We start from the raw sequence: 25,060 nt of genomic DNA on the forward strand, positions 1-25,060 counted from the left end.
CAGATAATTTGGGTTTAAATGCCATTCTTAGATCACCTGCAGAATGATTACATATCGTTGTCACTTTATTGTCATGATAAATCAATTTACGTACTCATTTAAAAAAATGTGTACTTCACAGTGAACAAGTCAATCATGTGTAATTGAGATTTTTCTAGTACACTTAAAAAAAACTTTTAGCTCTCAACCAAGATGTCCAATATATATGTTGTTTTGGAGAAACATGATTTTTCTAAGATCTTCTTAGTATGAATCTTCTGATACTTAATAGTTCTGGAACTATTGTTGAAACTTCCCATAAGCTTCTAAACTTCTAAGCTTCTAAACTAAACTATAAATGTTTAGTACATTTATAGAGTTTCTAACCTATATGAATTCTATGAAGTGTAATGAAATTTTGATCACTGAATTAAAGTTTTCTCACTCCATTAAAAGTGTTTCTGTTCAATATGAATTCTCTGATGAACAATGAGAGTAGATTTCTTGCTGAAAGCTTTTCTACAATGACTGCATTCATAGGTTTTTCTCCAGTATGTGTTCTATGATGTACAGTAAGGTGTGACTTCTTGCTAAAGGCTTTTCCACACTCAGTACATTCATATGGTTTTGTCCCAGTATGGATTCTCTGATGCACAATGAGTTGTGATTTCTGGATAAAAGCTTTTCTGCATTCACTACATTCATAGGGTGTCTCCCCAGTATGAATGCTCTGATGTTCAATGAACTGTGAACTCCGGATGAAGGCTTTCCCACATTCATTGCATTGGTATCTTTTGTCCCCAGTGTGAGTTCTCTGATGTACAATGAGATCTGACTTCTGAATGAAGGCTTTTTTACATTCATTACATTCAAAGGGATTCTCTCCAGTATGAATTCTGTGATGCACACTTAGTTCTGACTTCCTGTTGAAGGCTTTTCCACACTCATTACATCTATGGGGTTTCTCCCCAGTATGAATTCTCTGATGTACAATGAGCTGTGACCACCAGATAAAGGCTTTTCTACATTCATCACACTCATATGGTTTCTCCCCCGTATGAGCTGTTTGATGAACACTAAGTGTTGACGTCTTGATGAAAGCCTTCCCACATTCATTGCATTCATAGGGTTTCTCCCCTGTGTGAATCCTCTGATGAATAAAGAGGTTTGACTTCTGGATGAATGCTTTTCCACATTCACTACATTCATAGGGTTTCTCTCCTGTATGAGTTCTCTGATGTACAGTGAGCTGTGACTTCTGAATAAAGGCGTTTTCACAGTCATTACATTTGTACGGTTTTTCCCCAGTATGAATTCTCTGATGTACAATAAGTCCTGACTTTCCACTGAAGGCTTTCCCACACTGAATACATTTATATATTTCACTTGTTAGAAATTTTGGTTGTGCAGAGAGGTGAGACTTATGTATGAAGGCTCTGATGTGTTCATTAGATGTTCTGTTCAGATGAACTACTTTCCACAGTGCGTTACATTCTTGGTCTATCTCCTCAGTCAGTGACTTATTGTTAATAAATGTAACTTGATTCAAAAGTTTGTCTTGGTTTTCCAGGTAATTTATCTCATCTTCAAGTTTCCAGTCTTCAAAAATTGAGTATACTATCATGTTATGGTGTATTACTTCTTCAGAAATGCTCTTCTGTGGAGCTAATTCTTTCATTTGGGTCTAATTTCAAACTCTAAGAGAAAACTCAAGTGTAAATAATGTTATTTCTCTCTCGAGCTTTGAGAAACACAAAACACACACAAAAAAAATAAAGGTCTTCATTTTAATGGAAATAGACAGAAATCTGATAATCAGTATGTTCAACTTTGAAATTTAAGAATATGATATTAAAACCCAAAGACAGAAGAAGGAACAGACATAAAAAGAAGTGAGCAGGAGAGCAATGGAAAAAGCAGAGTTGATGAGCTCAGTGTCATGGTCCCACACAGCCCCACACACTTCTGCCCCATCTCCACTCCATCACAAGGCTCTGTGAGGAACGAAGGCAGACCAAAAAATAACTTCAGGAAGACAGAAGAAGCATGCTAGCAAAGGGGACAGAGAGTGAGTTGTTGTAACTAGCAGAAAGATTAAACTCACAGTAAATATGAAAATGTTTTTATATGTGGGCTTCCCTGGTGGCACCGTGGTTGAGAGTCCGCCTGCCAAAAAAAGGGAGGCCACAAAAGGGAGAGGCCCACATACCCAAAAAAAAAAAAAAAATATATATATATATATATATATATATATTTTTTTTTTTTATATGTAACCAGGCAGATTATAGCACAACTACAGAGAGAGGATTTCAAAGTACATGCATCTTAAAGGGTCAGTTGACATTAAAAAGGCACAAGATAGACTCTATTTAAAGGGGACAGTCCTCAGAAGAATAGCAGTTTCAAAGGGAGACAAAGAGCTAAAAAGAAGGAAGAAGTACCCTCTGGTAACTGGGTGGTGGCAATGGGGAAAAGAAAAAAAAAGAGGAAATTTAGGGTCCTGGAAGACAAAAGAGAAACACAAAACCTCAAAACTCCTCCTTAATCACAGAAAGGAAGGAAGGGAGGGAGGGAGAGAGAGAAGAAGAAAGGACTCTGCTCAAGTCCCTGAACTTTGCTATATTAACAGAAAAGGGATCCATAAAATTAGAAATCTCATAAAAACACTGTGATATGATAAAATGAAAAGAAAAAGTAAAGTCCATAGAGAACTATTACATAAAATCAGGAAATGAATTTGTGCAGAAATAAACATAGGAAATTGTCCCCTTCAAAAACTTGCCATGAAACAGAAGAAAATTTTGTTTGAACTCCAGGCAGAATTAAATATACTCAAACAAGCATATCAGGACACGGAAAACCACCATGAGTCAGAACTTCAAAAGATAAAAACCAAAATGAAAAACAGGGAGAAATGAAAAATAACTGATTGAACTCAGGGGAAAAAATGGAAGATTAAATTACAAGGTGTGGTCAGGAAGAAAAGAAGGGAAATAAAAATTTAATAAGTGGAACTGACTAAAGGAAAGAAAACAACCAAGATAATAAAAATGACATAAAGAATCAGATTAGGGCTTCCCTGGTGGCGCAGTGGTTGAGAGTCCACCTGGCGATGCAGGGGACACGGGTTCATGCCCTGGTCTGGGAGGATCCCACATGCTGCGGAGCGGCTGGGCCCGTGAGCTATGGCCACTGGGCCTGTGCATCCGGAGCCTGTGCTCTGCAACAGGAGAGGCCACAACAGTGAGAGGCCCGCGTACCACACACAAAAAAAAAGAATCAGATTAAAATGGTCATAGAGAATGCAGTGGAAAAGGAAGATAGGAAAAGAAGGAATAATATTTCTATTACTGGAGACCCTAAAGAATTTTTTTAAGAAAGAAACAAAAGATTATAACTCCAAGACACTTCACACTGAAAGGTGAGAAAGACAGAAGGTAATTAGAAAGAATATGAATATCATTCGGTAAGTTACTTTGAAAGAGAGCATACCTAAGAATGCCTGAGTGCATGAGGAGAGGAGTATAAGCCCACTTTGGGAGAATGGAGTGCTAAAGATATTAGTCAAAGAGATGCTAACTAATTAAGAAGTGTCCTAAATATGTGGACTAGATAAGATTCAGAGTATAGGTAGGAGGATTGCCTATTTCTCTAAAAGTCAACTAAAGGAAAAGGATTATGTGGGTGTTTGATATGTAGCAGTGTCATTTAGGTGTTCCACAAACCCACATCAATTATTTTCAGCCATTTGTAAACATCTATGGCCTTCAATAATAATTTCCTAAAAAATACTTCAAAGACAAACATATCGGCCTTCCCTGGTGGCGCAGCGGTTGAAAGTCCGCCTGCTAATGCAGGGGACACAGGTTCAAGCCCTGGTCTGGGAGGATCCCACATGCCGCGGAGCAACTGGGCCCGTGAGCCACAACTACTGAGCCTGAACGTTTGGAGCCTGTGCTCCGCAATGAGAGGCCATGGCAGTGAGAGGCCCGCGCACCACGATGAAGAGTGGCCCCTGCTCCCTGCAACTGGAGAAAGCCCTCGCACAGAAACGAAGACCCAACACAGCCAAAAATAAAAAAATTAAAAAAAAAAAAAGACAAACATATCACTAATCAATATGAATCTTCCTTCCCTGCCTCCCATTTGCCAGGTTCTCAACTTACCTGACTAGGCCCAATTTGACATTTCTCCCTCCTCCATCCATGGTTCTCCTTGCTTAAACAAGAAGATTACATCTGAATTCAGAGACTGATACCCTGTTTATGGGAAATAATATAGGACTTGGGTGTTAGTGGATAAACTAACCAACCTAGAACTCACATCCATTACATATGTACCAGAATGGCTAAAATTTAAAAAGACTGACATTACTAAAGGTTGATGGAACTCCACTACATTGCTAGTTTAATATAAATTGGTATAATCTCTTTGGAAAACTGGTAGTATCTACTAAAGCTAAATATACATATGCCCTATGACCAAGAAATTCCACTCCTCTGTATATACCCAATAGAAATGATATGCTTATTTCTACCAGAAGATATGTATAAAAATGTTAATAAGCACTTTATTCATAATTGCCAAAATCTGAAACAACCCAAATGACCATCAACAGTAGACTGGATAAATTGAAGAATTATTGTATACTCATTAAACAGAATACAATACAATAAGGAGCAACAAACTACTGTCACATGCAATAACATGAATGCATTTCACAGATATTATGTTAAATGAAATATGCTAGACAAAAAAAAAAACAAAAACCTTACGTACTGTGTGATTACACTTACATGAAGGTCAAGAACAGAATTAATTTATGGTGATAGAACCCCAAGTTGTTATCTCTGAGGAGGTAGGTAAATGGTAAGGGGGCAGTTCAAGGGAGCCTGCTGGGGTGCTGGAAATATTCAGTATCTTGATCTGAGTAGTGGTCAGGTAGGTGTATACATATGAAAAAATGCATCAGCTGTGTAATTAATATTTGAACACTTTATTATATACATTATATCACAATTAATTTATAAAAACCAAGAACTTCGGCCCAGCCCATTGTCTTCAGCCTCTGAAGAATGAGCAGGATGCAGTACCCATTTTCTTTCCATCCAAGTTCACTGGAGAGGTAGAAGCACAGTATTTGGTACTCAAAATTAATATTCTTTTGACCTTTATAGGTTGAAATGAAGCTCTCTAAGCATTCAGAGACCCAGTAGCTTTTAGCAAAATATAAAGGAAAGGCAGTCGATTGGGTACTATGGTGGATTTAATATATCCCCATAAATTCTTTGACATGCTTCCCTTCAGGAAGTAGAGCTTATTCTGCACCCCTTGAGTGTGGGCTGGACTTAGTAACTCATTTTTTTTTTAACATCTTTATTGGAGTATAATTGCTTTACAATGTTGTGTTAGTTTCTGCTGTATAACAAAATGAATCAGCTACATGTATACATATATCCCCATATCCCCCCCCTCTTGCGTCTCCCTCCCACCCTCCCTATCCCATCCCTCTAGGTGGTCACAAAGCACCGAGCTGATCTCCCTGTGTGATGCAGTTGCTTCCCACTAGCTATCTGTTTTACATTTGGTAATGTATATATGTCAGTGCTACTCTCTCACTTCCTCCCAGCTTACCCACCCCCCTCCCCGTGTCCTCAAATCCATTCTCTATGCGTCTTTATTCCTGTCTTGCCCCTAGGTTCATCAGAGCCTTCTTTGTTCTTAGATTCCACATATATGAGTTAGCATACGGTATTTGTTTTTCTCTTTCTGACTTACTTCACTCTGTATGACAAACTCTAGGTCCATCCACCTCACTACAAACAACGCAGTTTCATTTCTTTTTATGGCTGAGTAGTATTCCATTGTATATATGTGCCACAACTTCTTTATCCACTCATCTGTCGATGGACACTTAGGTTGCTTCCATGTTCTGGCTATTGTAAATAGTGCTGCAATGAACATTGTGGTACATGACTCTTTTTGAATTATGGTTTTCTCAGGGTATATGCCCAGTAGTGGGATTGCTGGGTCATATGATAGTTCTATTTTTAGTTTTTTAAGGAACCTCCATACTGTTCTCCATAGTGGCTCTATCAATTTACATTCCCACCAGCAGTGCCAGAGGGTTCCCTTTTCTCCACACCGTCTCCAGCATTTATTGTTTGTAGATTTTTTGATGATGGCCATTCTGACCGGTGTGAGGTGATACCTCCTTGTAGTTTTGATTTGCATTTCTCTAATGATTAGTGATGTTGAGCATCCTTTCGTGTGTTTGCTGGCAATCTGTATATCTAGTAACTCACTTCTAATGAACACAAGAAGGTAGAAGTGATCATGTGTGATTTCAGAGACTTGGTCATAAAAGGCACTGTGACTTCCTCCTTGCTCTCACTCTATCTAGGGGAAATTAGTTTCCAGGTCATGAGAACAGGCCCACATGGCAAGGAATTGAGTTCTCCAGCCAATGAACAGCAAGGAACTAAGGCTCCTGTCAACAGCCACGGGAGTGAGTTACCTTAGAAATGGATCCTACAGTCCCAGTCAAGTTTTCAGATGAATTCAGCCCCTGCTAACATCTGACTACAACCACATGGGAGACCACAATCCAGAACCACCCAGCTGAGTTGTTCCATATTCCTGACCTACAGAAATTGTTTGTAAAAAAAATGTTTACTTTAAGCCACTATAATAATTGTTATACAACAATAGGTAACTAACATCAGTACCCTCTGAGGGAAGATGTCCTTACCCACTGAAACAAGGTTGCTATAGTTCTTCAGCATCACATCCTTGTACAGGTTTCTTTGAGCAGAGTCCAGCTGCTGCCACTCCTCCTGAGTAAAGTCCACAGTCACATCTTTGAATGAAACAAATCCCTGTAACAGAACATTCCTATTAAATCTAAAGTGAAAACACTGAGTGATGTATACGAGATGTATGAGAAATAATTGCTGTTTTCATCATGCAGGGTTCATCACAAAAAGTTAAAGAAAATGTTTACCATGAGGCCAATTTTGGGTTCTACTATGTGGGAGAAGTCAAACTCCTATTAGAAAAACTTTGCCATTGAGAATCATCCATTCTCTTTCCATCAAGCATGTATTAAGCACCTATGTGACCAGCACTATTTGGTGCTCAGGATACGAATATGAATAAAATACAGCAGGTTTACAGACTAGTAGATGGAGGCAAACAAGTAAGTATATAAATGCTGTAAGATGTTAAATAGGTTATGACAGAAATAGGAAAGAAAGAGTGATTCTATTTTGGGCTTTGTAAAATTATACAAAATGAATAATGAAAAATGTAAAAATAAAAAATTTTAAATGTAAAGATAAAATAGAAAGTTTTTGAAACATAAAAAATGAACAGTGTATTCTCTGGTAACCTGTGGAGGAGGGAGAAAGATCATTCCAGATGAAGAGTGGAGTAGGAAAAAGGCATGTGAACATGAAGAACATGGTAAATTCAAGGACCTGTGAGCACTTCAGTATAATGCTCTCAAACATCATTTTTTCACATACAGCCTTCAGAAGTTTTACCATATCTGCATGTCACCTGCGCTATTATTGACTTAATAGTTTTAACTCAACAACTTCTTTACTTAAATAAATGTATTTTAAAAGGAAACCACTAAAGGGAAAACCAGTATCACTTGTCAGAAAACGAAGATAACAACAACAGTAATCTGCAAAGCAAGTATATACTGGCGAAATGCCATGTATGAGATTTGCTTTGAAACGTGCAACTCTAGAGAACAAATAAATAAAAGGAGAGAAAGAGGAAAGACGTCAGATTGGTAAAATATTAATTGTTGAAAATATATGAGGAAGTACAAGGGGTTTATTATACTGTTCTCTATATTTTTATATATGTTTGAATTTTTCCATTAAAACACTTTACAAAATTAAATAAAGCAGAAACCATTGTTTTTTAAAGTTAAAATTAAAATAAAAAATGTAAGTAATATTTAATCTACTCAATTTTTAAAATGCATATCTAGACATAATGAGAAAAATGAAATAATTTTTGATCAGTTAGTAACAATAAAGTGCTAATGAACTCACTGTTCCTTACTTTTCAAACCATGGTTAAGTTCTACCTCAATAAGAGCACTCTCTTTTAAAATTTGATCTTAATCAAATCCAACCGAGATACTTCTGAAAGACAGTGTATGAGGAAAGGAGAGGAATCAACTAAAACTCCTTGGTTTTTGGTGTAAGCAACTGCATCCCACTGAAGTCCAGGAGACAAGAAAGATCTGGTCTTGGTGGAGGGAGAGGTGGAATCAAGAATTCTACTTGTTCAACAATAAAAAGACAAATGATTCAGTGAAAAAGTGGGCAAAGAACATGAATACACATTTCTGCAAAGAAGATATGCAAACTGACAATAAGCACATGAAAAGATGCTCAACCTCATTAGTCATTGGAGAAACAAATCAAAACCATGAGATACCACTTTACCCCAGTAGGATGGTTATCAACAACAAAATAGAAAATACAAGTGTTAGCAATGATGTGAAGAAACTGGAATCCTCATAAATTGCTGTGCAGTTCCTACAAAAGTTAAACATAGAATTACCACATGACCCAGAAATTCCACTCTTAGGTATATACCTAAAAGATTTGAAAACAGGACTCAAACCGATACTTGTATACAAATGTTCATAGCAGCTTTATTTACAATAAAGCCAAAAGGTACAAACAACCCAAGTGTCCATCAGCAGATGAATGGATAAACAAAATGTGGTATATCCATAGAGTGGAATATTATTCAGCCATAAAAAGGAATGAAGTTCTGATACATGCTACAGCACAGATAAACCTTGAAAACATGCTAAGTGAAATAAGTTAGACACACAAGGACAAATACTGTATGATTCCACTTGCATGAAATACCTTGAATAGGCAAATTTACAGAGTCAGAAAGTAGTTTTAAGCTACCAGGGGCTGTGGGAGGAAGGGAAGAATGGGAGTTATCGCTCATTGGGCATAGAGTTTCTGTTTGGGGTGATAAAAAGGTTCTGGAAATAGTGGTGATAGATGCACAAATTGTGAATATAATTAATACAACTGATTGTACACATAAAAATGGTTAAAATGGCAAACTTTGTGTTATATATTTTTTACCACAAGAAAATCTACTTGCCCCATTAAGCTCAAGGTATCTATTATAATTGACATGTACATGGCAATAATGGGTAGGCAACTGGACTTCCGTGGGGTGACAGTTGCTCCTAACAAAAACTGAGAAGCATGGAATTCAAGCTGAGAAAAGAGAGAATTAAGAAGTGGGGAGAGGAATGTAATAAACAGTGAAAAAATGGATGGTCAATTGATCAGAGGTCTGTACAGAACTGAAGAATTGCTGGAGTCAAGGTACTAGATAATGAGCTAGAAATAGAAATAATGGCCAACGACAATGAGAAGCCCACGCACCGCAAGGAAGAGGAGCCCCCGCTCACCACAACTGGAGAAAGCCCGCACACAGCAACGAAGGCCAACGCAGCCAAAAAATGAAAGAAAGAAAAGAAAGAAAGAAGGAAGGAAGGAAGGGCCAGAGAGTGAAATGCTTGGAGCTACTGGTAATTATAAATCTGGACTATGACTATGGGAATTGGTGGCTGAATAAAGGAAATGAGGAGATGCACTAGTACCAATGGTACTGTGACACTGTGGTTTATAATAAAGTATATTTGGTCCTTATCCTGTTCCTGGCACAGAGCTCCTAAAAACCCTTGAATTTTCTGTGAGGAGTGGGATAAACGTATCTTTTGTTATGTTAATGAGGCATCTTTGGAAAGCACCTAAGTATGGGGGCTAGTTGCCAGGGAAGCCAACTGTGAATAGAGGGTGCTTTTTTTTTTAGCCCCACTCCCTGATTTCTAGGGAGTGGAGCAGGGCTAGAGGTTGAACAAATCACCAATGGCCAATGATAATCAATCACACCTACATAATGAAGTCTCCATAACGACCCAAGAGGAAAGGGTTCAGAAAACCTCCAGGGTGGTGGACCACAGTGCTTCCATGTGTCACATGCTGGTCCCCAAGCTCCTTTGTTCAGGACCTATGTATCTCTTCATCTGGCTCTTGATTCATATCCTTTAATATCCTTTAATAACAAACTGGTAATCTAATGAGTAAACTGGTTTCCTGGGTCCTGTGAGCCCCTATAGCAAATAAATCAAAACAAAGGAGGGGGTGGTGGGAACCTCTGATTTACAGCCAGTGGGTCAGAAGCACAGATAACAATCTGGACTTGCAACTAGCATCCGAGGTGAAGGGCAGCCTTGTGGAATTAAGCCCATAACCTATAGGATCTGATGCTTTCTCCAAGTAGGTAGTGTCAAAATTAAGTTAAATTGTAGAACACCCAGCTGGTGGTGTAAGACTGCTTGGTGGTATGGAAAAACCCACACATTGAAATTGGGTACAGAATTATAGGTACAAAACCCAGTAGTCCTCACAGATATAGAGAACAAATTAGTGGTTACCAGTGGGAAGAGGGGAAGGGAAATATAGGGGTAGGGGACTAAGAGGTACAAACTATTAGGTATAAAATAAGCTACAAGGATGTATTGTACAACATAGGGAATATAGCAAATATTTTACAATAAATGGAGTATAATCTTTAAAAATTGTGTATCACTATATTGTAAACCTATAACTTATACAGTACTGTACAGCAACTATACTTCAATGAAAAAAAGAAGAAAAAAAAACCCAGTAATCCCCAAACTTTTAAAATCAGAAACCATGATATTTTGATATGATAAGAAATATATATTTTAGTCTTCTCCCTGGCTCTTGGTCACAGCTCCTAAAATTTTTGTAATTTCCTAAGCAATAAAGGTACCAGGAGCATCTTTTGTTCTAATATTTGATCTTTGACTCTGATTTTTTGACAGAGCTCCTAAAATTTTTGGAATCTCCTGGTTGACAGGAGCATATTTTGTTCTAAAGAGGCGAATCTTGGTGAGACATGTTTCAGTTAAAAAAAGCACACACATCAATAATATACACCTTTAAAAAAAACCCATAAGTTATATATAAGCAACTCAATACTGAGATATTATGGTCATAAAAAGATATATAAGTAGAATTTCTCATCTTTTCTCTCCATTTCCCAGGGGATCATCTTGCACATCTCCTAAGGAATGCATGCTCCCCACTTTGAACACTACTATGCTGAAGCTATATGCGACACAGTGGGAATAAACCAATGGAACATTATAGGTAAAAATCAAACAATATGTACCTTCAAATAAAAACATTTAACACTGTATGACAATCACAACCACTAAGATGCTGGCTAGTAGCTGAGTGATAAACCAACAGAAATTAGCAAATTCACTTGATCTCCACTATCCACCAAGCATGTTCACTTGATATACACTTCGAGGTTCTCAATCTATTGTATTTTAAAGGAAAAATATCTGATTATTTATTGGTCAAAAACTGCAAATTAAACTTATTTTAAATTTAATAAAATTAAAATTAGTATTACCTTTAATGACATGAATCCCCTGGACTAGTTTTACAAACTCCCAGAAATGCTGCTTCCAAAATTACAGATTTTATTCATGGATCAAGCCAGACTGTTTGACAGCTGTGTACTTGGCCCTGTGATTTTACTGCCTAGAAATTGAATTCTGCCTTGTTATTATGCCCTATACTTATTGGGAGAAATGGTTTAAGAAACAGCCAGGGAGAAAACTGCTATGGAATTTATCATGTGTTGGTAAATGTTAAGGACACTGACTACTACATCATATGCATGAAGCCCCATCAGGAGAATAACTTCAAACCTAAATGCAAAAAAAAATCTTTACTATCTTCAAGAAATTATCAAATTTAATGTACAATGTAAATCATATAATTGCAGATGGTATGCTCAACTTTAACTCTGAAAGATCCTACAACTTGTATGTCTATGTTCCAAGTTTCCTTGGTCAGATCTTCTATTTTATTTTCCCCAATCTCTATTTCCATTTTTTCAGTTAATTGAATTAATTCTTTTAAACTGCCTCAAATACAGTGGAAAACAAAATGGGGTATAAATAGCTCACTTACCTGAGACTTGCTCATTTTCTGTTGCTCTTCAGAAGCAGCAGATATCTGTACAGACAGAGGTGGGATGAGCAGGGAGGGGAAAAAGAAGATAGCTTTGAGAGTCTGAGCCTGCTCTGTGATTCCCACAACCATGAGCCTATGAAATCCTATGATCAACTACATAAAAGACTACCCTTTAGAGACTGCTCCTTTCAAATATTCAGAGAGACCACGAAGAATTACACCGTGATAACATCAATCTATTAATTTACAGTTCTGAAAGGATCAGGACATGACCACGAGCCGCCTGCTCCCTAAGTTATCACAGAGGCGCCCCGCAGGTGCACTACAGCCTCCACTCACTGACCCTAAATAACACTAAGGAAGGGATACCCCCCTTCAGGGCCCCAACCATTGACTTCTATCGCTTCAACCCATGACCGTGAAAGACTCTGAATCAGTCACACAGGCAGGGCCAATCACTAGCCCCACAAACCCCACAGTAAGCCTCTGACCCTCCTCAGAGTCCACTACCAGCAGCACCACTGGGCGGCAATCACTATCTTAGGCAAGCCACCTTAATGACTAACCACGACAGGACCGGAATACACGGACCGCTACAAACGCTCAATCGCTGGTCAAACATGACGCCCTTACTCCCAACACCGCAGTCAGTGACTGAAACCTTTCCTGAGAACCGGACTCCTCACCTTCCCGCCTCTCCTCCCTGGCCCTTAGCTGAAAGCTACAATCCGCCCCTTAAAACGCCGGGGACACTGAACCCTCTGCGCTATCGCGGAAGGTGGCACGGCCCCTGACTTGCCTTTATCGCGAGACTTCCCCGGTTGTTAGTCTCCCTTAGCCAGGGGGTTAACATGGCCGCGGCCGTTTAGCGAAAAGTGGGACAGACTGGGAGGCGCCATATTTCGAGTAGGTGTTGGTGCCGTACAGCAGAAAATTCTCAGAGCAAAGTCTGTGAGAACTGGAATACGGGAGCTACGGAAAAGGTGTACGGAAACAATGAAGGAGCAAAGATATAAACTAGGAAAGAATTCCAGGTATAGGAGGATAGAACCTATGCAGCTAAGAGGTGTAGAAAATGGAAACACAGCAGGAGGGCGCAAAGCAAAGATGGGGAAGTGGAACAGCAAAGCAGGGGAAGCCCCTCCTGTTAAGGAGCTGAGAAGTCTCTGAGGGTTTAAGTTGTTTGATCTACGTAACATTGCCTCACTTTGACAATCTGAGATATGGTAATAATAACAGTAAATGTTTATTGAGCACTTATTGTATGTTTACCAAAGTAGGTTTTAGCTGAGTTTTAACTGAGGTGGAGAAGTCAGAGTGGTGCAGTGTTCTCCCCCGGAGACAGCCCTGGGAGAGGGAAAGTCAGGTTGCCTTTCATCCAGCAAACTACTGATAATCATCCTGAAAAATGAAATTCAGATGTTTTCTCCCAGGGGCACTTTCCCTGACTGGGATGGGAAGACTCTACCCCTGCTAAAGACACATCAGATAGTAGCAGAGGGAAAGTGTTTGGGGTTAAACTCTGAAGGATAATTCAGAACTCCTGGGTTCTCCTCTCAATCTGGTCTTGGACTTGCTCTGTGGCCTTGGGTAAGCCACTTTCCTTCAGTCCTTTCTATGTTGTAAAGTAGCGGAAGGTTGTGAAATACTTATTTGGGTATTTCAATGTTTGCTGACCTAAGGAAGAAAGCTACAGCGTCAGTGTCAGTGAAAAGCACTTTAGAATCTACAGTTTGGGTTTTTTTAAAGATTTTTTTGATGTGGACCATTTTTAGAGTCTTTATTGAATTTGTTATGATATTGCTTCTGTTTTATGTTTTGGCTTTTTGGCTGCGAGGCATGTGGGATCTTAGCTCCCCGACAAGGGATCGAACCTGCACCCCCTGCACTGGAAGGCGAAGTCTTAACCACTGGTCCGCCAGGGAAGTCCCAGAATCTAGTTTTAAAATAATAAATACCATATAATGTTATTACTGTTAAATTAATTAAACAAGGAGGCCATTAGACTGAGATGATTCTAACGCCTTAGCAGCCTTCATAAGCAAACCAAAACCTAAGCCTGTCAAATGCCTCGACGTTAAGAAATCAAAACCTAAGGACAACCAATCACAAACAGCCAACAAGCTTTCCCAAATAAGGGGAACTACAAATAAGGCAACTGCTTAAACTACCAGCAATCAAATAATTTCCTTGCTTTGCTTCTGTCTTCTCTGTAAAAGTCTTACCCCCTAGCTCCTGCCAGTGGAGTACTTCTAACCACCTCTGGTTTGGTGCTGCCCAATTCAAATCACTTTTTGCTCAAACTCTTAAAAATTTTAATATGCCTTAGTTTACCTTTTAACATTACTACAGAATAGCCAGCCCTAACTAATGCTTAAAGACACTGGAGATTAATTCTCAGGGGTCACTCAGCTCTTTAAAATCAGATACAGTGTACTTCATGCTTCTGGAATATCCTTCCCAACCATATGCCAGGAGAACTACTATTCATGCTTCAAAGCTGGGCTCCAACATCCTCTTCTCTCTAGGTTTTTCCAGATCCCCCAGGCATCTGTTCCTTTTTATGGGCACAGCTGAACATGCCTTCCTCTGTCACAGCCATGTTGTTGTCTGGGACTGGGATTGCCAATACTTGTGTCTTTCTCCCCTTTGGTCTGACAGCTACTCAGGGCAAGACTGTGTCAGAATCAGTTTAGCTCCCCTGATTTGTTAGCTATATATTTATGTCTCCCAACTTTTTCTCCATAATGTAAAGCTCATGCATTCCTTCAGTCACACACATTTATTATTGCCATGCTTGATGATGCAAGGGAGGAGCTCAATCTGGTAACGCCAGTACACTGTGATCAGTGTCTGACAGAGGCATGATGTGTGCTGCGGGAGCACAGTAAGAGGGGGCTGACTCTGTCAGGGGCTGGCTGGTAGTGATGGAGGTGTGGGAAGGGCTCTCAGCAAGGCTTAGGACATGATTTTTAAAACTGAGTCTTGGAAGAGGAGCAGGAATTTGTCAGGAAAACAGAGTGAAGAAGGGATTTCTCAACAGAATAGCAGGTATAATAAACCACTTTTCACATCCCTGGATCTGACATCCTGATCGTACCTCCACATCTTGATTCAGGTGACTCTCTCCGTTGGCCACACACTCCTGTTTTGGGGGGACGTTCCTTGCCAAGGACCAGGGGAATCTCCTTTGCCTTATGAGGCCCTAAATTAATAGTTCTTTTACATGTATAATCTAATTCAGGGGTCCGCAATCTACAGCCCATGGGCAAATCTGGCCTGCTGTCTGTTTTAATAAATAAAGTTTTATTGGCCATGCTCACTCATTTACATATTGTCTATGATTGTTTTTGTGTTATAACAGCAGAGTTGAGGAGTCGTGACAGAAACCATATGGCCCCCCAAATCTAAAATATTTATCAATATTATCTATCCCTTTAGAGAAGAAATTTGCTGACCTCTGATCTAATTTAATGCTGAGGGGGAAAACCATTATTATCCCTGTTTTATAGAGGAGGAATTTCAGGCACCAAAAGGTCCCACAGCTTATTAGCGGTGCAGCCAAGATATAATGATATATAGGAGATATACATAGATATATAGATATGTATGGAGAAGTATATCTGAGCAGAGCAAGGGATGGATTATAATAGACATAGAGTTGCATATCCAGATTCTTCTGCAAGGAAGGTCTTACTGCTCAGCTGTGGGAAGTACAACTAGAAGACAATTTCTAGCTGTCAGCTACTTAAAGGTGGGCCTCAGCTACTGAGAGCTGCCTCACCCAAGGTCATGCCCTTTGCAGGGAAGCCTGCATCTGGTGAATGAGCAAGGTTGGGGTCAGGGTATGAAGACCCAATACAGGACACTTGGAAGAGAAAAACACTCACCCCAGAGCTCCTCACCAGGCTGACTTTTTTGGGCCTATAATGTATTTAAACTTCTTCCTTTGCCTAATCCTGCTTCTCCCCCTTCCTTTCATGGGTATTGATCTTTAAGAAACATCTGAAACTTCAACTCTATCTCAGAATCTGTCTCCAGAGATCCCAATCACAATTGTATTGTGGTCAGAGAACAAACTCTACATGATTTTAATTGCTTTAAGTGTATCAAGACTGGTGGTGTGGCCCAGCATTTTTCTATCTTGGTGTACATACCCTGTGCACTTGAAAACACTGTATATTCTACAGTTGTAGAGTTAATGTTCTAGAAATATCAAGGTTTTTCATAGTGCTCTTCAGGTAGTCTATATCTTCACTAATATTTTCTGTCTAGTTTGTTCTATCAATTGCCTAGAGGGGGACGTGAAAATCTTCAATTACGATTGTGGAATATTGATATCTCTGTTTAATTCTTTCAATTTCTGCTACATATACAGGCATACCTCATTTTATTGCGCTTTGCAGAAAAAAATGTCTTTTAGAAATTGAAGGTTTGTGGCAACCTTGCATTGAGCTAGTCTCTCAGTGCCATTTTTCTAACAGCATTTGCTCACTTTGTGTCTCTGTGTCACATTTTGGTAATTCTCACAATATTTCAAACTTTGTCATTATTATTATATTTGTTGTGGGGATCTGTAATCAGTGATCTTTGATGTTATCACTCTAATTGTTTGGGGGTGCCACGAACGTTGCTGTCTTATTTTCGGAAACTGCCGCAGCCATCCCAACCTTCAGCAGCCATCACCCTGATTAGTCAGCAGCCGTCAACATCGAGGCAAGACCCTCCACCAGCAAAAAGATTACAGCTCACTGAAGGACCAGATGATGGTTAGCATTTTTTAGTAATAAAGTATTTTTTAAATGAAGGTATGTACATTTTTTTAGACATAATGCTATTGCACACCACAGGCTACAGTACGGTGTAAATATGATTTATATATGCACTGGGAAACTACAAAGTTCATGTGACTTGTTTTATTGTGATACTCACTTTATTGTGGTGGTCTGGAACCGAATCTGCAATAACTCTGAAGTATGCCTGTACTTTGGAACTCTTTTAGGTGCATAGACATTTATGTATGTTATGTATTCCTGATGAATTGATCCTTTTATCTTTTTTAATTGGCCCTCTTTATGTCTGATAACACTCTATCAAGAAGTCTGTTTTGATTAAAAAATGGGCAGAAGACCTGAATAGGCAGAAGATATTTTTCTAAAGAAGACATACAGATGGGCAACACACACATGAAAAGATGCTCAACATCGCTAATCAGAGAAATGCAAATCAAAACCACAATGAGATTTCACCTCACACCTGTCAGAACGGCTATCATCAAAAATACACAAATAACAAATATTGGAGAGGATGTGGAGAAAAGGCAACCCTAGTGCACTGTTTGTGGGAATGTAAATTGGTGCAGCCACTGTGGAAAACAGTATGGAAGTTCCTCAAAAAACTAAATATAGAGCTACCATATAACCCAGGAATTCCACTCCTGGGTATATATCTGAAGAAAACAGAAACACTAATTTGAAAAGATACACGCACCCCAATGTTCACAGCAGCATTATTTACAATAGCCAAGATATGGAAGCAACCTAAGTGTCCATCAACAGATAAATGAATAAAGAGATGTGGTACATATGTCCAATGGAATACTCCTCAGCCATAAAAAAAGAATGAGATTTTGCCACTTGCAACAACATGGATGGACTTGGAAGGTATCATGCTTAGTGAATTAAGTCAGAGACAGAAAGACAAATACTGTATGTTATCATTTACATATAGAATTTAAACAATAAAACTAATAAATATTTAAAAAAGAAACAGATACAGAAAACAAACCACTGGTTTCACAGATACAGAAAACAAACCACTGGTTACCCATGGGGAGGGGGAAGGAGGAAGGGGGAAGGGGAAAGATAGGTGTAGGAGATTAAGAGGTACAAACTACTATGTATAAAATAAATAAGCTACAAGGATATATTGTACAGTACAGGGAATATAGCCAATATTTTATAATAACTATAAATGGAGTATAATCTTTAAAAATTCTGAATCACTATGCTGTACACATAACATTTATGTAATATTGTAAATCAACTATACTTTATTTTTTATTTATTTTTTTGCGGTACGCGGGCCTCTCACTGTTGTGGCCTCTCCCGTTGCGGAGCACAGGCTCCAGACGCGCAGGCTCAGCGGCCATGGCTCACGGGCCCAGCCGCTCCGCGGCATGTGGGATCTTCCCGGACTGGGGCACGAACCCGTGTCCCCTGCATCGGCAGGCGGACTCTCAACCACTGCGCCACCAGGGAAGCCCTATTTATTTTTTTAAATTAATTTTATTTATTTTTTTGGCTGTGCCATGCAGCTTATGGGATTTTAGTTCCCCCAGCAGGGATCGAACCTGGGCCCTCGGCCATGAGAGCTGGGAGTCCTAACCATTGGACCGTCAGGGAATTCCCTATACCTCAATTTAAAAAAGTTAAAAAGCTAAAAAAAAAAAAAAAGAAGAGAGAGAAGTCTATTTTGTCTGCTATTTATATAGCCATTCCAGCCTTTGTATGCTTACTATTTGTATGATATATCATTTTCAATCCATTTAATTTTAACTTACCTGTGACTTTTTAAAGTTTGGATCTTGTAGAGAACATAAAACTGGGTCTTGCTTTTTTTTCTCCATTATGTAAAGCTCTGCCTTTTAATTGGAGCTTTTAGTCCATTAACTTTTTTTTAAAATTTTTATTGGAGTATAATTGATTTACAATGTTGTGTTAGTTTCAGAGGTACAGCAAAATGAATCTGTTATATATATACACATATCCACTCTTTTTTAGTCTTTTCCCATATAGGCAATTACAGTGTAAGTTCCCTGTGCTATACAGTAGGTCCTTATTAGTTATCTATTTTATATATGGTAGTGTGTATGTGTCAATCCCAATCTTCCAATTTATAGTCCATTAACTTTTTTTTTTTTTTGGTGGTACGCGGGCCTCTCACTGTTGTGGCCTCTCCCGTTGCGGAGCACAGGCTCCGGACGCGCAGGCTCAGCGGCCATGGCTCACGGGCCCAGCCGCTCCGCGGCATGTGGGATCTTCCCAGACCGGGGCACGAACCCGCGTCCCCTGCATCGGCAGGCGGACTCTCAACCACTGCGCCACCATGGAAGCCCTCCATTAACTTTTAATGTAATTATTGCTATGGTTGGATTTAGATCCACCATATTATTTGTATTGTTTTTCCCCTTTGATTTTTTTCCTCTGTACCTCCTTTCCTGCTTCCATTAGGAATTTTAAATACTTATTAGAGGTTCATTTAAGTTTATCTGTTGTGTTTCTGGCTATACTTCTCTGCTTTACTCTTTAATGGTTTCTCTAGATATTGCTCTATACAACCTTGACTTTCATTCTACTTTCAATTGCTATTATTTATGGCACATAAAATTTAGAAACTCTCTACAATATAGGTCCACTCCCCTTTCTTTATGCTAGAGTTGTTATATGTACTGCATCTAAATATCTTACAATCCACATAAGGCAATGTTACAAGTTTTGTTTTAAACAATCCTAAGTATTTTAAAGAAATTAACAAGTTAGAATAGTCTTTTATATTTACCTATGTATTTACCATTTCTGTTACTCTTTAATGCTTCCTGAAGAGCTGAGTTTCCATCTGGTATTATTTCCCTTCAACCCAAAGAACTTTATGGTCATTGGGAATAAATTCTCTTAATCCATTTATCTAAAATGTCATTATTTCACCTCCATTCTTTTTTCTTTTTTATCAAAATTCATTTTTGTTAATAGAAAATAAACACTTATTCCAGTTGTTACACTTGAAGTTGCTAATTAAAAAAAAGAATTTAAAATCACCACTTAATAATCCTGTTTTAACTAAGACAATGAAACTGTGGCTTAAAAAAAAAACTATTCGGCACCATTTGCTCCACCTCCATTCTTAAAGGATAGTTTTGCTGGATATAGAATTTGAGGTTGAGGTTGAAGGTTTTTTTGGGTTTTTTCTACAGCATTTTTAAGGATACCGATCCACTGTTTTCTGGCCTCCACAGTTTTTGATGATGTCACCAATCATTAAGATTGTTTTTATCAAATATGTGTCATTTTTTCCCCTGGATTTCAAGATTTTCTTTCTTTCTTTCTTTTTTTAAAGATATTGATTTGGAACATGCTCTTCTTTTTTAAAAAATATTTACTTATATATTTATTTTGGCTGTGCTGGGTCTTAGTTGCAGCATGCAGGCTTCTTAGTTGTGGCATGTGGGCTTCTTAGTTGCAGCATGCAGACTTTTAGTTGTGGCATGCATGCAGGATCTAGTTCCCCGACCAGGGATCAAATCTGGGCCCCCTGCATTGGGAGCGTGGAGTCTTGGGACCACCAGGGAAGTCCCAAGATTTTATTTCTATCTTTAAGTTATAGAGCTTGTCTAGGAAGTACCTAATCATGGTTTTCTTAATTTTCATCCTGCTTGGAGTTTGCTGAGATTTTCAAATCAGTACATTTATGTCAATTACCAAACTTGGGGAAATATCAGCCATTATATCTTCAAATATTTTGTATGTCCCATTCTCTCCTCACTCTCCTTTTGGGACTTCATCTACATATATGCAAGACATGTTTTTTTGTCCCCCAAGTCACAGGTTAATGTCTTTTCATCATTTTTCTCTCACTTGTTTGATCATTTTCAAGTCAATGACTCTTTCCCCTGTAATTTACATTTGGCAAACTTATCCTGTGAATTTTAAATTTCAGACATTGTATCTTTCAGTTTGAAAATTTTCTTTTGGTTTTTCTTTGTAGTTTCTATTTCTTCTCTGAGTTAAAAATCTTTACATTCATTTTGAGCATATTTTATTTCATTAAGCATAGTTATAATAGCTACATTAGTATCCTCATCAGCTTATTCCAATTTCTGGGTTGGTTGTCTGTTCTTGAAATGGGGTCACATTTTCCTAATTCTTTGAATGTCAAGTAAGTTTGTCTTGTATCCTGGATATCATGAATGCTAAGTTGTGGCAATTCTGGATTCCATTATATTTCTTGGAGGAGTGTTAATGTTTTTGTTCTATCAAGTAATTAACATCATTGAACTCAGACTTTAAATTCTGTCCCTGAGGAAGCAGCACAAATGAAAGCTCAGTTCAAAAGACAAAGGGTTAGGAGTTGTGCCATACCTGCATGATTCAGGGGTCAGCCAGAGACTTGTGCAGACTTTATTCACATAATTTTGGTTCCCCCGCTTTGAGTCTCTCTTTTCTGGGATTCTCCCCTCATTTTCCAGTAGCTGTGGTTGCTATGAACTCAGTCTTGTGGTTTTTCATGTTAAAAAAACCCTGCATGTTTTCTCTCAAATTATCTCCGTCTACCACACCAACTTCTATCTTATGAGGGTGTCATACTTTATTTAATCAAGTAATTGGCAACTTATGTTTCATCCAACTTCTCTGTGTTCTGTGATAATTATAGTACACGCTGATTGTGTTTCATTGAATAGATTCCTGGAAGTAGGAGTGCAAAATATTTTCAGGCTTTGATGTATACGGTCAGATTTACATTTAAATAGGTTGTACAAACTTGACTACCAAAAGCAGTGTATGAGCTTTCTACCTCTCCTGCAAATCTGATTATTTTTTAAATCTTGATTTAATAGAAAAATTTCTTACTTTTTCCTCTTCTGTATGTCAGAGGAGTTCAGCATCTTTCTCTCTCTTCCCACTCCCTCAGATTCTAAAAAATTTATGCCTGGAACACTCTTCCACCATATATACATGACTTGTTTTCATATTCATCAAGATTGTGTCACCACTAAGTAAGCTTGAGCTTGTATCACCACTACCACCATATTTAAAACTGCATTCTCTTACAATTGCATTTCCCTTCCCTGTTTTGTTTTTTGCCATACCACTTGTCACCCTCTGTCATACTCTGTATTTTAATTACAGTTGACTCTTGAACAACACAGGTTGAACTGTGTGGGTCCAATTATACATGGATTTTTTTCAATAAATATATATAGTACTACATCATCCATGGTTGGTTGAATCCTTGGATATGGAACCACAGATTTGGAGGGCCGACTATGGGACATAAGCATTTGCAGATCTTGGTATCTGTGGCTGGTCCTGGAACCAGTCCCCTGTGGATACCAAGGGACAACTATATTTAGATTTATTGCCTGTCTCCCACTCTAGAATTAAGCTCTCTGAGGACAAGATTTCTTTTCTTCTTGTTTTGTTGACTGCTATATCTCTAAGACTTAGAACAGTGCCCAGCATATAGTAGATGATCAATATTTCTTAAGAAATGTTTTAAAACTGTTAATAATTAATTTTATGGATATATGCCTTCTCCTCTTCTTTATATTGAAGAAATGTCTCAGGAACATTTAAAAATATTTTAAAATTTTACTTAAACAATTATTTAGATGAGTGATTCTCAAAGTGTTGTCCCCAGACCAGTAGCATCAGCATCTTCTGGGAACTTATTTAAAATTCAAATTCTCAGGCCCCATCACAGACCTACTGAGTCAGAAATTTTGTGGGTGGGGCCCATTTCTAAAGTCCATGTTTTAACAAGCCCTCCAGGCCACTGTGATGCATGCCCAAGCTGGTGTATCATTGATTTAGACTCACATCTGTATGTCTATTTTCTTTCATTGTTTGCTTCTAATATTTAAAAAAAATAAATTTATTTATTTATTTTTGGCTGTGTTGGGTCTTCGTTGCTGCATGCCGGCTTTCTCTAGTTGCGGCGAGCAGTGGCTACTCTTCATTGCGGTGCACGGGCTTCTCATTGCGGTGGCTTCTCTTGTTGCAGAGCACAGGCTCTAGGAGCACGGGCCTCAGTAGTTGTGGTACGCGGGCTCAGTAGTTGTGGCACGCGGGCTCAGTAGTTGTGGCTCGTGGGTTCTAGAGCGCAGGCTCAGTAGTTGTGGAGCACAGGCTTAATCGCTCCACGGCATGTGGGATCTTCCCGGCTCAGGGCTTGAACCTGTGCCCCTGAATTGGCAGGCAGATTCTTAACAACTGTGCCACCAGGGAAGCACTGTTTGCTTCTAATTATTTTTAGACATCATTTCCTATTAATTGATACTAAATTTTAATTCATTTTTTACTGCACAGGATGACTTCCAGCATTCATTTTTACTGTTCAGGTATACCTATATTCTTGACTGTCCCAGGTGTGGCACTACCATGGGTTCTCCAAGAAGTGTAGGAAATTTCTAGCCATGTGTGCAACTGTTTTATTCTTCTACAAAGTACAGATTTTCTACAGCTCTGGACAGTGATGATTCATTCTGTGCATAGTGCTAGATTTTCACCTGGTAATAAATTACTGATGGAAATGGCTTTCACATTTCATTTTCTTCCCCGACAGTAAATAAGTTACTTGGTAATGAGAGCATAATATCCGTGAGTTAATCTTTCAATACATGTATGTGCACATGTGCACACACACATGCACACGTTTCATTCTAAATATTCATACTTTTTAATTCTCCAAAATGAGTTCAAGAAGGCAGGCATTGGAATAGGAAATATTTGCAAAGATGGCATTTAATCACATATGGTTGAGGGTCCATGATTATGCTAGGCTAATATCTAGGTGAAATATTTATTGAGAAGTATTGACCATGACTAGACAAGTCTTTCCTACCAACTTATATGTTTATTCTGAGGAATAAATGAGGTAATGCAGTGAATGTGTTGTGAAAAATGTAAAAGGTGACATACATATCAAATATTATTATTACCTTATATTACAAAACCATTTTTGTCCTTATGTAACTGTTTTTAGTGTAACAACTTAAATTTTAGAACAGTTCAGCTGTATTTTTTAATCTATGACTCATGAGTAAAAATAGGAAAATAGGTTTCTTGTGCAAACCCAAATTGATTAACAGTATCTTCTGGAATGCATGCTTAAGAATGATTCTGAGGCCAAGTCTAGATTCACTCAGAAAGAGTGCAGTGATACATTAACAAGGTCTGCTATTGGGCAAGAACAGGAAGTAGTGCCATTTGCTGCAATATATTTGAAATCCCAGATTGAGGTATTTGTGTATAAGCACTTTGAATATGAGGTAAAATGGAGTGATTGTGCAGAAAATCACTTTCATTCAGCTGCAATCACAGTTCATCTTCAGTCTTTAAAAATGTGATGAATAAAAGAAACACAGTGCTGAGTTATAGTTGTAATTCATTATTTTAATGAAAGAACATGTTTGATAGGAAAAGCCTTTGTGAATTCAATATCAAATTTAATACCATATCCTCATTCATGAATAAGCATAGAAACTCTTACTTTGTCAAATAACATCATGGAGTGGGTTCAGTGAAATTTTTCATTAGTACTGATTTATACATATTAAAAGGATTTTAATTGTGAAAATAATATATGTACATGATTTAAAAATGTAAAGAGTATACAATAAAAAGGAGGTCTCCGTCCCATCCCAGACCCCATTCCTGTAGTCCTGTGCCCAATGGCAACCGCTAAGTTTCTTTTGTACTTTTTCAAACCAATCTACTCACATATAAATATACATATATATACACAAATACATACATACATACATACACACAGACAGACAGGAAAACACACACACCCTTTTGTACACAAGTGGGAATAAACTATATACACAGTTGAGCAACCTGCTTTTTTCACTCAACAATATATCTTGGATAGCATTCCCTACCAGCACCTGTGTGTTCTCAGCTGATTTCTTTCATTTTCTCTTAATTTTGTGTTAACATTTTTTTTAACATAGATAATAACCCTTCTATAAAGTTTTCTGCTGACGCAGGTACTAGCAAAGACATTAAGAAAGAGCTGCATGATAGCATCAAAGATGAAACTCATACCAATGGTCACACACATTTATACATGGCAATAAACAGATATGCAAATTCAATTCTCGCATGTGGTGCTTAAGTACACAACCCTCAAGCAACTCAGGAATTGTCAGAAAATGTAATTTGTTTCTCTAGTGCTCTGATTATTCAATTATTAACAGTTTTAAAAGCTTTATATTCAAT

At 38.2% G+C, this 25,060-nt stretch overlaps 1 protein-coding gene across 1 annotated transcript in view; it reads right to left on the reverse strand.

Moving 5' to 3' along the window:
• Positions 1 to 353: 353 nt before the first annotated feature.
• Positions 354 to 25,060, reverse strand: part of ZFP37 (ZFP37 zinc finger protein) — a 37,521-nt gene continuing 12,814 nt past the window's right edge. Inside the window, 2 exon segments of the mRNA XM_024762379.1 lie at positions 354 to 517; positions 520 to 1,364. Of these exon segments, the coding sequence (XP_024618147.1) occupies positions 429 to 517; positions 520 to 1,364 (934 nt within the window). The 3' untranslated portion in view covers positions 354 to 428.

Source organism: Neophocaena asiaeorientalis, unplaced genomic scaffold, assembly GCF_003031525.2.
Source record: "Neophocaena asiaeorientalis asiaeorientalis breed wild unplaced genomic scaffold, Neophocaena_asiaeorientalis_V1.1 scaffold78, whole genome shotgun sequence".
Classification (NCBI taxonomy): Eukaryota; Metazoa; Chordata; class Mammalia; order Artiodactyla; family Phocoenidae; genus Neophocaena; species Neophocaena asiaeorientalis.